At 31.3% G+C, this 15258-nt stretch overlaps 1 protein-coding gene across 1 annotated transcript; it reads right to left on the reverse strand.

Annotated features, from left to right (window-relative positions):
• Window positions 1-1935: 1935 nt before the first annotated feature.
• Window positions 1936-8753, reverse strand: TPPF (Haloacid dehalogenase-like hydrolase (HAD) superfamily protein). Its single transcript, XM_022298306.2, has 14 exons — window positions 8601-8753; window positions 8397-8490; window positions 5144-5255; window positions 4547-5045; window positions 4319-4459; window positions 4158-4229; window positions 3940-4065; window positions 3777-3833; window positions 3586-3687; window positions 3397-3474; window positions 3233-3302; window positions 3070-3140; window positions 2411-2503; window positions 1936-2282 (listed from the first exon to the last, which is right to left on the reverse strand). The coding sequence occupies exons 4-14, from the start codon at window positions 4643-4645 to the stop codon at window positions 2238-2240; spliced, it is 954 nt and encodes a 317-aa protein (XP_022153998.2). The 5' UTR covers window positions 4646-5045; window positions 5144-5255; window positions 8397-8490; window positions 8601-8753; the 3' UTR covers window positions 1936-2237.
• Window positions 8754-15258: the final 6505 nt, after the last annotated feature.

The following is a 15258-nucleotide window of genomic DNA, read 5'->3' on the forward strand; positions in this document are numbered from 1 at the left end:
ATATGACTTGTAAACTTTACTGTAACCATCCCTTTATTGACTCTATTCGACGCTTTTGGATTTACAAGGATTTCAAATCAAAATGAGTTTGCATTTATTTTGTTTAGTCGAAACCTAAAATTCAAAATTTAAAATCCTATCTAATTACAAATATTTTTTTATCTTAAATAGCTAGAATTTGGTGAGATTTGAATTTAAAAATTATCCGATTATTCCAAATTACTTATCACCACTCAGAACATATCACGTAGTGCATCACACTCACCCATAAGGCAAAATTACTGCTGCTTGTTTTTGTTTTTTTTTTTTATTATTTTTTCCATTAAATTTTTTAAAATTTTTGTATATAAGTCCTATTTAGAAAGTAATTATTATTCTTTTATTTTAAACAATTTAACTTTAATTTTCCCTTATTTGAATTGGAGATATTTGCAAAATAAAAAATTTTTGACAATAAGAATGAAGTTTGAAAGTTTTAATTTATAGCGTTGATTTTATTTGATTAGAGGATTTGTTTTTTCCTTTGATTATATATAATTGATATGTTATTTGATATTAAAATATGATATTATTATAATTATATATGGCAAAATTATAAGCTCATAATTACAATAAAATGTTTATTTTATTTTCTTTTCATTTTCAGTGAACATTCAAATTAAAAAAATTTAATTTTTTGAAAGTCAATTTTAGTTTAAAATGTAATTAAAAATTTGAAATCATTTCTATCTTTTAAAATCCTTTAATTTGAAATTATTTCTGATTGATTCCAAATGACAACTATTTCTTGTTTACTCTCTTTTTTATTGAAAAATGAAATATCAATGTGTTTAGGTAGCCATTTCTTATTCTTTAAATTAAAAAATAAAGAATTGATTCCTTAATATAAATTTTAAAAAAAATTATGTCTATTATGCATTTCATAAATCAAAATGGATAAAATAATGCTTTTATTCATGTATTCGAAAAATTGGAAAATAAACTACTTTTTTTTAAATATTTTTTAAAAAATAAAAAATTAGGTAAATGCTTATATTTCACAAAGCTATAAACAAGAACTATGAATGTTTCTGAACGACTCCTCAGCTGCAACCTGTTTGTGTCTTACCCGTGACTTTGTTGCCTATACATGGAAAGATATTGGTCTTTTTTGTTCTTTTTTTTTTCTTTCTTGAGTATAATATGTGAAGGTGGAGATTCAAACATGACCTTTTAATCAAGATATATATGTTTTAACCAATTGAGTTACGTGCAAATCTTAAACATGTTGAGCTATGTTCAAGTTATGCTATAAGCGGATGTAATCAAGATCTTAAATGGTGTCCAAGCTCTCTTCTGAGATGGTAAAAAGTCCTTAGTAAAAATTAAGCTCAAAGAGTTGTCTGCTTTTTTAACAAAACTTGAGGAATCTTTTGATCCCCTGTTGAATAATGCCCTTTTTACCAGAAATTTTAAGAGCAAAATAGAAAAAGAGACCTCATTTGGGGCTGCAACCCCCTTGCCTCTCAAGCACATATCATCCTGTTTTGCATTTGATCCAAAACGACCCTTTAATTTCGAGTTCTTGTAGCACTAATAGGATTATTATCGGAGCGGAGATGGGAGTTTCCCGTTTAATTCCGAGAATCAGAGCAAAATTACACGGAAAACTCGTGAGAATAGAATTCATTACAAGCTGTTTATTATTTATTTACCGTACGTAAACATCACAACAATATATCGTAAACCAACAAATTCTAGTAAATTTCAAGGGCATATAAATATACGGGACAGAGACAGACATGGAAGACACATTCCGCGTCGAGCGGGTCAAAAAGTAACACCCTTTAAACGCAAATCCGTGAGTGAGTACTAAACGACTACTTTTCTTCACTACCTCGTGATTTTGAAAACAATAAAGCAGATTGATAATATTATCAACAAAAACAACAACAGTTGCACAAGTAATTCATACATCCATTCCACTCCCAACGAAGGAAAAGTTTTACAAAGTTGGGAGGGAGAGAGTTGAAATAAATAAAATAAATAACAAAACATTTGGAACAATTCTGTGCTGTGCTAACAGTAAGTAAAGTACCAAGAAACCCACAAAAAAGTAGCAGTGATTTAAACCCTGCCCCCTCCACTTGGATTTATTACCCAAAAAAAAAAAACATGAAATTTCTTAAACCATCTTCTCCCTATTCTAAAGTACACAAAAACACACACACCACTGCCTTGTGTTTTTATCTAATCAATTACTTCTTCCTGCTTCTCACCAATCCCCTCAGGAATTCCATCACCTGCACCCAAACACCAATTCATTCTTTTACTTCGCGCCTCATTTTTCCATACCCAATTCTATTCTATTATTTAAAAAGCCTTAAATCCAAAATTTACGGAAATAGAGAGATAAGGCACAAAGACAAACCTCTGATGGATCCCTCAGAGAGTAGAACGCGTTGGTCTCTTTTGGCACAGAAGACACCAAGATGCCGTAGCCTTGGTTCCTCTCCCGCAGCACCTGCAAGAAAATGGTTGGAAAAAGGATTAGAAACTGAAAAGCACCAAACTGCAAGATAACATCAAAAGATGCACGTCAATGAATTGTCAAATAGGTGGGGACATTGGTCTCTAAAGCTTGAGTATGGTCCATGCGCCGTTTCTTTTCCACAAATCAATTGATTTGAGAGGAACTGATCCTTCACTTCTTTTCCGAGTTTAATCTTTTTGAGCTTAATCATTTCAGGATCAGAGATGTATTTTCTTATCAGAGAGGGCCTCGACGAAAGCAGAGCTTTTTTCTTTTCTAAAGGGACTGGATAGAGGTTAGCTCCATACATGTTTAGAACCAACCGAGTGTAGTGTGGTGTTTATGAGACAGCGAGGCTTTCTTCTTTTATAGATAGATGGCTGGGGCTTTGTAAATGTGTAGAGGTAGTGTAGTAAAAAATTATGCCACGGCCAAACATCATCTGGTCAATGTATTATTGGGCTCATCTCATGGAAAGAAAAGCCAAAATGGAGTGTACAAATATTTAGTCTGAAAACGGGTTGGAAATCCGCCAATAGGAGGAAGAAGGATTCTACCTTGAAAGCATCTTCATCAGTACTGTCATCACCAATAAAGATAGGGAGCACATCTGCGCTTGTGTTTAATCCTGCAAAATTTTGGATTCGAGATAAGGGTGAGCGTGAAAGCAAAACTTTTTAGTATCTATCTGCAAAAGAGGCACAGAAAATGAACAATTACCAAGAGATTCGAGCAGAAATTCAACTGCTTTTCCCTTGTTCCAATCAATCACTGGACGGATCTCTAAAACCTATATAGTATCAAACCAGAAGTTAGAAGAGAAGACACTAAAACAACTCGAAATAGTGAACGCGTGCACGCGATGCGATGTCATCTATTTATACCTTCCGCCCATGTGTTAATCGTAAACGTGGGTGGTCTTTTAGTACATCATGAACACATTGTGCTATTGTAGGCCAGTTCTGAAGAAGAGAAAAAGGAGAACATGCATATAAGCACCCAGATATTAAAGCCAAGCTTGAAGTGTATGCAATCTCAGAAATCGCATACAGCGAGAGACCTCGGAATGTTACCTTCTCATCTACATTGCGGTAATGTACAGCGGCACAAAATTTGTGATTCTCAACTTTTGCACCTTTAATACCCTTTGTCTTGTCGACGAGGGTTCCAAAAACCTGCAAGAAATAATTAAATTTGTTGTACGTTATTTGTTTGAAACACTACACAATGCCTTGAAGAGGTAAATAAGAACAAAAATGTGCACCTCATCAATCATGGGTAAGAATTCCCTTGCGGGCTGGAACAGATTAACCTCCTCACCCTGTATTAAAAAGTTGATCGGAATTGAAATTAATGAGGTCACAAATGATTAGCAAGTGACGATCTTGTTTAAGAATTCAAGGATCGTATTATATTCCACCACTCACCTTTTGGTCAGTAGATTTAATACAGTTTGGATGGAAATTCAGCACTGTTTGACTCACAGGGCCGATGATGTCCATTCCATGACTACCAGCATAATAGAGTTCTGTTAGTCCTACCAAGTCAGAAACCTAAAAAAATGAAAGAATTTCAGTACCTTAAGAAATTGAGCTCATGACGAAAAGCTAGAGAACAGAGAATTCCGGACGGATTCTCCACTTACCTTTTCTCGCTTTCTTCCACTAATAATTGCCGTTGGAAAATATTTGGCAACATTCCTTACAGCAGAACGCATCTGAAAGAAATTATTTTTTTTCAAAAAATATGTAAAAATACAAGTAGGAAAAGTACAAATTGGCAGTGCCATTAGAATGCTAGACGTACAGCATTAGACATAACAGCACAATCTGGATCATCTACTATGGGAGAAAGGGTCCCATCATAGTCCAAAAATACAGCTATCTTCTTACTTTTAGCATAACTGGTAATTTGCTCAAGAGAGTTGAGTGCGGAAGGATACTTAAGCTGCAGAGTAGCAGTAAGAAAGATGAGTAAATTGAATTGAAAATTGGACAATGATGTAGTATAGATTCACTGAACATCAAACAGTACCATCCAGGAGCTGTAAGCAACATCAGTATCGTCATCTGAAGCAAACTCAACATCAATATCCTTAATCAGCTTCTTTCGAGGAGGAGAGGAGGATTTCATTGCATCCAACCAACCATTGGACCAGACATCATCAAATTTTCCTGACTTTTTCCTTGGAATTGTGATATATTTACTTGGGGGAAAGGAACCCCCTGATTTGAGAGTAAGGCAAAATAGCAGGATGGATTCCTAGCCTAGATTTATTCATTGGTGCAGGTTCAGTGAGAACGGGAGAAGCGTGGTTTGATGTCAAGTCCATGTAACAAGTTAATACAAGAAAAAGATTTTGTAATATAGTGGTGTGTGACGAGAGAGAGGCTCTTCAATCAAATCGAAATTTATGCCCGCCTTTGTCCTAAATAATTTACCCAACCCTTTTATCAATGAAAAACCAACGCTTCAGTGTTTTTTTGTCACTACTGCTTGGTGAGCAGTCCATCAAGCGCAGTCTTCCTGAAAACTGTTGGTGAAATGTGTTAAAAAATAAATTGAAATTATTTATTACATGAAAGAAGGTCGAGATGCAAACAGGAAAGACAAATTTGGAAACAGTGGTACCTTTTCATTGTCAAAGCAGCACAGCATTTATAAGATGTTGCCCAACATTATTAGCTATCCGGCCTTCGAGGAAGGAAAAATATGCTTCAATAACAAGTGATTCTCCCCTGTTCTGCATAGAAAGAGAAGATGCATAAAGCTGGGTAGCTATAACAACTTGACAAGTGAATGCTCAAACGACCCAAGTAATAAATTATTGTCCACCCTAGAATGACATCAGCTAATTAATCATCGCCAGTAGAAGTAGAAAACAGAAAACCGACTACAAAAAACATGAAATTAAAAGCTAACAGTACAGTACTGGATATTATGTACCTCAGCGGCACATAAACAAATAACTTCAAGGAATAAATATTTAACAATAAACTGGATAAGGTGTCTAATTCTTGAAATAAAATTTTCCAAATCAACCAAATCTGTGGTCAAATTCTGGTGATCCATCTCCCCGAGATGGACATAATAATAATTAATAATAATATATCAGAGCCATGTAAGGAGTTCAGGTCTTAAAATGTTTACATATTTGTTTAATGCAACAGTTCTCACATGCATATTCTGATTTCAGTAATAATATAATTCTCAGGCCTGTAACATAATTTTAAGCACGCAAGTTATCTGGGGAGGTGTATGTCTAATAAAGCGGGAGTAGTTGTCATCTCCTCAAACCAACCACCAATTGATGAATAATTATCCTGACACTTCCAGATAATAAACTAAGGCGCCAGAATAAAAGACATTAAATTGGATTATATTTTAGATTACAAGTGTCTGAAGGAAGGTTAAGAGAGACCAATAAAAGGGTTCTAATGTGATTTAAAATTGATGGTTATTCGCACAAGATGATAATGATTTATCCATCCATTTGAAAGAAAAAAAATACATGTAAAATACCAAATAAATTCGGAACTAAAAGGTCTCCAGGCTTTCAGATATCATACTAAAACATGACACCTTGCCTACATGCTACATCAAGTAGCTAATTAATGAAGGCTACTTGCACGAAATAATGAATGATTTATTTATTTATACATACAAAAATTACATTTTAAAATACCAAAAAAATTTTGATTTAAAAAACCTATCTGCCTTTTAAAACATGCATTTTTCTACAAGCTTCAACTAGCTATTAGAGAAAACTAGAAAATATAACACAAAGAAAGGAGGGATTGAAGATTTAGAAACTAGGAAGGTTCGATGTTAAACATGAGAATCTACAAGTTTATTGGATATAAATTTCCAGAGTAGAAGTGGACATCTTAGTAAATATATTCAAGCATTCGACAGCCCACCTCCCTGTTTTGGAAGTAACGTTCCGCAAAATTCAAGTGTTGATAAGAATGCTTCAGGTCTTATCTACACATTTTTATTCAACGAATCTTGCATTTTCTAATACAATACTACAGCTAGATTAAAAAACTATTCTGGGACGACAAAGAAAAATGCTGCAGACTAGCTATGGGGATCGTGTAGTAAGCATATGGAGTAGTCTTTATCTCCATAATCAAATCCATGGATGAATTTGTTGCTTGACGTCACCAAATAAGATGCCAAAGAAGTCATGACAAAAACTGAGTTATTTAAGTAGCAGGTTCTGTGAGAGTAATAGTGTAAAGAGGGACCAATTGCATTGTGAGAAAATATTATAATGTTGTTGATAACCAACTAAAGATCTATCCATTTGCGTAGGGGACATAGTCATGGCACTCTGTCTACAAGTTTTCGATGGTAATAAAGAACATTAAAAAGCATGAAAACTCTGCGTGTGTGAGAGAAAGGAGGTGGATGATTATAAAAAGACAAAAGCTACTTTCAATGATTATAGATGTAATAGTATTTTAAATCCTCACCGCCCACAAAAAGGAAAGAAAAAAAATCCCAAGCACCCACCAAGTTATCTTGATCATCAAATAGATCGGATGTACAGTTATAATTCAGATTTGAAGAAATAAAAGAAATGGTATGGTGTTTATAGCTTAATAAAGGCAGATTAAAGAAGCCATAGACATCTTTCAATGGAGAAAGAACACACTCCATCGTGTCCATCCTTCAAAAGCAAAGAGAACTTCTCATGATTTTTTATTTTTTATTTATTTTGTATAATTACATCTGAAATTCATGCGTGTGAAAAAACAAAAACAAAAAAAGTCTGGACTCCTAGGCCAGACCTACGGACCACAAAGTCATGTCTAAAGACAGTTGTATCAAAAGGCAGAGTCCTGTATCTGGTAGGGCCAACCGCTTAAAGACGAGACCCACACAGGCTAGAAATTACCCAATCCTTTTTGGTAGAGCTCTGTGCTCCCAGGAATATGGACATTACTAAAAAAATTTACCTTTTGATTACCGCAGGGTGGAAAAATAAACTACAGGTACCAATATAAATATTTTTATATTGGCAACGAAAATAGTCTTAAAAGGTGTTTTTCTCTCTATATTAGGCCCTTGATGTTTTGAAACCATTTATTCTTGTACTTGTATATCCGTAAGGATAGAGATGTCCTTGTGTTCTGTAAGGATTAAGCTTCTAAGGCTAAAAAGGTGGACAATAACCCAAGGATCTATGATTTGAAATTAACGCTTTTATATAAATACAAACAAAAAGTCATTGGAAAATATTATTGATGATTTGATGGGTGATCGTGAGATTTGGAAAGAACCAAACTACAAAGAGTAAAAAGTAAATCAATGTTAAAGAAAACCAAGCTATGGGCAGAAACCAAAGTTAATATAATTTATTGACCAACTGAATCCCGAGAGTTCTAATGAAAAGGTTAATGGGAGTTAGTTACATCAACAAAAGCACGTGAATTTTTCAACCACGACGGTGTTCGCAGTTTCCAGCAACCGACAAAATAGAAATTTGTGGTAAATTATCACAGACGTTAATGCGACGGGGGGCGAAAAAGGAGCTGTCATATCAATTGGTTCAGGGAAGCCAACTTTTCAACAAGGATCCTATGTGCTCAATTTGGGAAATAAGAAAAGCGATCAGATTCATTTTAGGAAAATCCAGAGACATTATATATATATATAATCAACCAGAAACTCGAAATCATTAAAAATAATTGTTAAATCTACAGAAAAATGTTGAAAAACCCTGGCATCGAGGAAAAAAAAAAGTTTCTCGAAGGAAGAAAAATCTCGAAAAGACTACCGCGAAAAAGGTTCTCTGACAGCATTTTCCTCATCAACAATAAAATATCAACGAAATGCATTCAATAAAATGAAAAGGAAAGACGAGCCGCCGGCGTACCTGATTTGAGCCAACACGAAACGTAACCTCCACTTTTTTTTTTTTTTTTTGGTTTTTCGGCGCTCTTCGGAAGGCAAGATACGAGATCAAGAACCTGGAAAAATTGGATCAAAAACAGGGAAAATCTGAGAACAAAGAGGGAAAATGAAGGAAAGAAAAAGAGAGGGAGAATCGGACATTGAAGAGAGAGAGAGAGAGAGAAACCTCCGGTGGAGCGCGACGATAGAGGTGACGAAATCTAGAGCCAAACAGGAGGCGGAAATATTTTCTAGAGAGAGAGAGAGATCGCGAAAAGCGATGGTGAAAAAGGGTAAACAGAGAGAGAAAAGGGCAAAAAGAAAGGAGTTTGAAGACGAGAAATTTTTGAGTATTTATAGCCTTCTGATTCCGTGTTCAACAAGGTAACTCCCCCTCTCTCTCTTTCCTTTTCTTCTCTCTCGTTGGTAAACTAATAACCAAAAAAAATCACCGAAGGAGACTATTGTTATAAAATTGTCAGCCACGTTGCCATAATTTCTCGGATAAATTCGATTTTCGCTCGCCCAAACTTGCAAAAACCATCCGATGTTGCATTGTTGAAGTCTTGAGCGGTAGATTTATTTCATATTTTATCGATTTTTTACAAATGATATTGATTCACTCTTATATCGATATCGCATTCATCGACCTATAGAAATGTAGATAAAAATGTCAACCTCTCATACAAAATTTAACACTCTACTTTTTAGGACTTTTTTGTCCTCTTAATGTAAAGCGGGATGTTTTTATTAAAAGGAAAACAATTTAATTGGAGTCGTTGTGTTCATGAAATTGTTATAATTAAATTATTATTGTTATGTTTTAATTATTAAGCATAGGTGGCATTTTGACACATATCTCAAACGATATGTTTTTGGAATTATATCCTTGCAATTGAACACAATATTTCTATAATTTTAAAGAGATAATTATTCGAATTAAAACTTAAAAATTGTTAACTCAAGAAGAATAATTTTAACATAGTTGGACTAGTAATTTTAATATAGGTTATACTTATAGTTAGAAGTTTGATTATTTATTGTTAAAAAAACTAAAATAAAATAAGGAATAAAAATAAAACTCATGGAGGTTAATATTTAATATTCATTAAAATAAGGGTTACTGATTTGTCTTTTATCGTTATTATTATTATTATTAAACGAAAAAATAAAGGAAGTTGTGTGGGGCCCAGTAGAGGAAAAAAGGGTGAGGAAACTTACACGTGTACGTCATAGTTTGTTTTGTAAGTTCCGAGTCGATGACACCTATGAAGGTGAATTTGTGACGTGGCCACGTGTCACGTGGGCCCCACGAACAGAACAACGGACGAATGTGGCGCAGCAGTCGCCTCTTTTACAGCTGGCACTCGTCTCTCACGGAGGGTTTTTCTCCTTTTTCCGTTACGCTTACAATTTTTCATTTTCTCGTTTTATTTTATTTAAAATATATATATATTAAAAAACAATATAGAAATAAAATAACACTCTGAAAAATTAATTATAGTATATGTAGCCGAAACGAGCCTAGTTCAACATTAATTGGCATATATCTCGAATCAAGAGATTGTGAGTTCAATTCCCAACTCTCACCAAAAAAAATTATAACCTATGTTTAAATAGTATTTCTTTTTTTTATTTTAGTTCATGTATTTTATATGATTTTCATCTTTATTAGTAAAACTTATAACATAAATTTTATACCCAAGAGAAATATTTATAAAATAAATTTATGACTACATTTCAAAAAATTTAGAGAGTGAAGTGCCATACTAAAAAGCAAAGAGACCAAAACAAATGTTTCGAGATTACATGAATGATTAAAATAAATCAAATTTAAAAGTATAAATACCAAAATGAACGTTTTTAAATTTTAAAGACGAAAATGAACTAGAGCCGAAAGTAACCAGAGCAATATTTAGAACTTAATTATAATAAGTATGCCAAAAAAGAACGTTGTAGATGGTGTTTGTTGAAGTAATTTTGGCACTCAAATAATATGTTAATGGCAAAAGCTTTTTATTTATGGAGAAAAACATTTTTAGTATTTTTTATTCGGGGCCAAAATCACTCCCCTTCTCATTTAACATGTTTAACAAATTAAAATTTTGATTTTATGAAATTTTAAAATCACCTTAAATTTTTAAGGTACGTGAGGATGATTTTAGAAAATCAATTATACTTAAATCTCTTTTTTTTAAAATCAGTCATTATATCGTCACTCTCAACTATACCCTTAATTTACTTGAAAATATTTTATTTTCAAAAGTCGATTTAAATTCACCCTAAAATACTCAGGCCTTCGATGATAGTGACATGAGAATCTCAATGGTTGTGAATTTCTTTCCGAAAAAGTAATAACAATAACAATATAGTAGAGTGGAAGAGAAGGATTACTCCCTTTGGCAAAGAAACGTGATTCACATTTGAAATTCACATTTCTAAGAAACAAAACATTAGCATTAATAAAGTTTGCCCAATGTTTTGATTTAGAAATTAAATTACCCCCACTTGCTTTAAAATTAATCAAAAGCTAATTGGAAAACGCTAATTACACACGTAGGGTACCATTTAAAAGGGGGCTTATTGCCAAATAAAGGGATAAGAGAATTTTTAAGTTTCTTTTATCTTCATAATCATGTTTATGTTCATGCTACTATTTGGTCGGATCGATAATATTTGTTTTACTCTCGATCGTTTATAGGGCCTGTTTAGATTTATTTTTATACATGGGTGGTTATGTTTTGTCTCGTTTATGAGATATATATATGGCTTTTCTTTTTGTTGTTTGTCTACTATAGTTGCGTTGTTAACCTTCTTATTAGTGTTTTTATAATCTTATTGGCAGGTCTCTTTAGTACACTATATTGCATACCATAATTAATAATATATTTAGCATTTTTATTTTACCTTTTAGTGTTAATGTTTTTTATTTTTACTTGAGGGGAATCAAAACCTTTGATCTTTATAGGGATGTCACTCGTGTCTTAACTTTTTTTTTTTTTTTTTTTGCTTAATGGCAAAAGTCGGAGGAATTTTGGGGTGCAGAGATTTGAATTTCCAACCTCCAGGGAGCTAGTTCATGTTGGCATTATTATTTTTAAAGCATATATTAGTAAGGCATGAACATCGTTTCTTTCTTTAAAGAGTCGTTAAGTTCACATCACCACCTCGTATTTGTGATGTATAATTCTAAAATACGAAATTATTCATGATTAATTTGATTGTGACGTTGATGTTGACGCATTATTTTGAATTTAATGAAAAATTATATGATGTATACCAAATAGTTTCTTTAGTTTAAAATTTCTGCATAGAATTATTGAAATGATTTGGACATCATATCAATTTGATTTGTAATAAAGAATTTTAAAATGCTAAATATATTCGTTTATCTTTTTTAATGAAGGCCTTATTGTTAGTGGATGATAAATGAATAATGGTGCGCATCAATTTGAAGGTATTTTTTTAATGGGATTTTCAGTCCAATGGGAATTGAACTCAAAATGTTTGACCAATTGAGTTATTTAGGTTGGCAAATAATTACTTTTCTAATCCCATGTTTTCTTATTATAATTAATGTCAAACCTCTTCTTGGAAGAAGTAACAATCAATTATAAGGATGCCAGCCATATCATTTGACCAAACCAAACAACAAACAACAAACAACATAAACAAAGAAGAGAGAGAGAGCAAGAGCCTTTTTTTCTTCTTTTTTCGCATAAAAGTGATTAATCAATTTGTTAAGAAACAAAGATTGCATTTAAAGAAGTTATTGTCCACTTCTATAAAAGGAGAGGAGGAGAAAACCCACCAAATAAAGAATATGTTTGGAAATTAAGTGCTATATATATGATTAGAAAATTTCCCACTTGCTTGCCAATTAGTCAAAAGCTACTTGAAAAGCCAAATCTACTTTGATATTTTATAATTAAGTTAAAAAGAACATAATCAATGCATATTTTATTTTCCCCTTGGGTTATTTTGGGGCAAGAATTAGTAGCGCGAGGGAGGGAGATTGAGCAAACGATTCGATGTATCTGGACAAGGAAAAAGCAACGAAATAGAGGGATGTTAAGTGAGTAGAGAAGAAGAGTTGAATGGTGATCAGTAGCAAAATGCTCCAGAAGAAGATGGAAAGGAGAAAATAGAGGCTACATAAACAAAAATTATAAAATAAAATTAATAAGTTTTGTCATCGTTTGAAAATTTAATGTCAATAATAAAGTCTAATCATGATTTAATAATCATGTTATCTTTCTATTGGGTCAGCTAATAGTTAATAATTGATGCATGGATTATTTAGAACTATATGGTAAATTTAAGAGGGTTTTTAACTGCAATAACCAAATAAAAATCAAATTCAAATATCAAGAATAAAAAATAAAAGATATAACTTTAAAATAAATCGTAAAATATAAAAAAGTTAATTGTGTATTTGTATACTTTATAATTACTTTGTAAATAACCATTTTTAGGAGAAAAAAAGACTTTGTAAATAACTTTTCTAGAAGAAAAAGTTATTTTTTTTTTCCCAGCGTCTTTTTAGTCCTTTTAAGTATAAGAAGTTATTCTATTTACTAAGATTTTAACTCTTGAAAGAAAAGGTTGAATTACAAATTTTCTCTTTCAAGGTTTGTGCTATTAAGTCATTGTATTATAAATTTTTAATAAAATATTTCTAACAAGTCCCCTAAAATTTAACATTTTGTATCTAATATGTGTCTCTATGATAACTCCATGAATTTAATATTTATAGAGTCCCACCTGATATTATTTATAGATTACATTATAATCTAATTTCAGGCAAATTCTACTTGGAAGCATAATTGTTAAACAAATAAAGGTAAAGATCTACGTGGTACAAAATTAAAAATTCTAAAACCTATAGAATCTAGATAGTTGGCACCTCTAGATGATTAAAATGCTAGACATATGAAATTGTAGATATTTCGCCTCTTTAAATAGCTATATATTTGTTTTGCAGGAACATTTATAAGAATGTTTGCCAACTTAGGTAGGTATGTTTGTTTTGCCGGTAATTAGGAACGTATTAAAATTTCTTATTATTCCAACAATATCCTTATCAGTCATCATATCAGTCATCATATAAGTCATATGTTAAAAAAATATATATATATACATATATATATATATATATATATATAATTCAAATTCATATAAAAAATTTGTTTTTATTAACTTAATACTATATTTTTATGTTAATTTAGTTTATGTCATGTGACTAGTGAAAGAATAAGTAATAAATGAAATATTGCAACCTAGATTTCAATTGAAAATTAATTAAGTTATTATATCATTGACTAAAGTTTATTTTATATTTAAAGGTAATAATAATAATAATAATAATAATAATAATAATAATAATAATAGTAGTAGTAGTAGTATTTAGTCATTTATGAATGAATTAGTGCATACATTTAATTAAAAAATAAAATAAAATTAATGACAAATAAAAAAAATTCATTAAAAATATAATAAATATGATGAAAGACAAAATTATCAAAAGAAGTCGACATAAATCCATATTGTGTGAAGGCATTCAAGGGCATCTAAAAGTGCTCGAGGATCCAACATTCCTATTAAACAAACATAGGAATCTTGATGTCAATCTTATGGAAATCTCAAATTCCCGTAAAACAAATGACTCTTTAAGATAAACTTTTTAAAACATAGAGACCACGTAAACACAACTTTAAAAATTTTAAGAACGAAACTTTAATCTTAAAAAATTCAGAATCAAATTTATAAATTAACAAAAAAATAAAATATTTTTTTTCATTATTCACGATAAAAAAAAATTGGCATCACAACTAGGGTGACATCTTTTAATATTACATCTTCTAATTTTCTAACATGAATCCTTGTATTTTCGAGAATTTTTTTTTTTGAAATATATGATATAAATTTAATAATTTTGGGCATGCTTTAAATTTAATGGGCTATATACATGGGCCTTGATTGTTGTGCATGTTTTTTAGCTTCTCCCTTATATGTGAGATGCATCTTGACTTCTCCCATGATGGGCAAGTGGTGTCAAGGTCAAAAAAGGAAGGACTATACTGAAAAAAGAAAAAAAAAAAAAAGAAAAAAGAAAAGGCCTAATAATTTTGGTCATTTTTCAAAATGGAAAAAGTCTAATAATTTTGATCATTTTTCAAAATAATTCTTTAGTGCTTAAATAAAGGATACCCAAAAGATTAGGAAAAATATGTATATGTACTTTTAGGCTCACTTTCAATTTCATCCCATCGTACGATTTTTTTTTTCTTTTTTAATGTATCAGATTATACTTTAAACTTAGATGAGTGTTACGATCTTTAAACAAGTATTGCAATTTTTACTTTCTAATATACTTCCATTTGAAGACTTTTAGTTTTGATAGGAAATTGATAAGATTTTAGAGAAAAATGAAACCATAACTACTTATTTGTTGAATTGAATTTCCATCTTATGCATGAGTCATTTTGGGAATAACAAAAAAAAAGTGTTTTATGCAGCAAAATATGTTGGAAAATACCTTTTATTGGGTTTGTAAGTAAAGAGTTTTTAACGAAATTGAAATTAAAAGTTTATGACGAGAATGGATAGAACTTCCCAAAAATGGATTTTATCTCCAACAATTATTACCCAAAAAAGGGAAAAAAATATATGCTAAAATAAAATGGCCTTTAATCTTTTAGTTAAATCTCAAATTGATCTTAATTTTCTTTTAAGATTTTAAATTTTACCCTGAATTTTTTTTTCTTTTTTTCAATCAATCAAAATTTTTTTATGTGAATTACGTACTGAATTATGTTAATAATGTAAATATTATATATGTATCT

Source organism: Momordica charantia (assembly GCF_013281855.1).
Source record: "Momordica charantia cultivar OHB3-1 chromosome 10 unlocalized genomic scaffold, Mcharantia_2.0 BLBB01000010.1, whole genome shotgun sequence".
Classification (NCBI taxonomy): domain Eukaryota; kingdom Viridiplantae; phylum Streptophyta; class Magnoliopsida; order Cucurbitales; family Cucurbitaceae; genus Momordica; species Momordica charantia.

Bases quoted from the DNA above. Each gene is read 5' to 3' on its own strand.
- TPPF (XM_022298306.2), bottom strand. From the start codon at position 4,645: ATGAAATCCTCCTCTCCTCCTCGAAAGAAGCTGATTAAGGATATTGAT. The intron at 4,460-4,546 runs GTACTGTTTGAT...GCTACTCTGCAG, and splicing joins TTGCTTACAGCTCCTGGATG to CTTAAGTATCCTTCCGCACT. The intron at 4,230-4,318 runs GTACGTCTAGCA...AATTTCTTTCAG, and splicing joins GTGCTGTTATGTCTAATGCT to ATGCGTTCTGCTGTAAGGAA.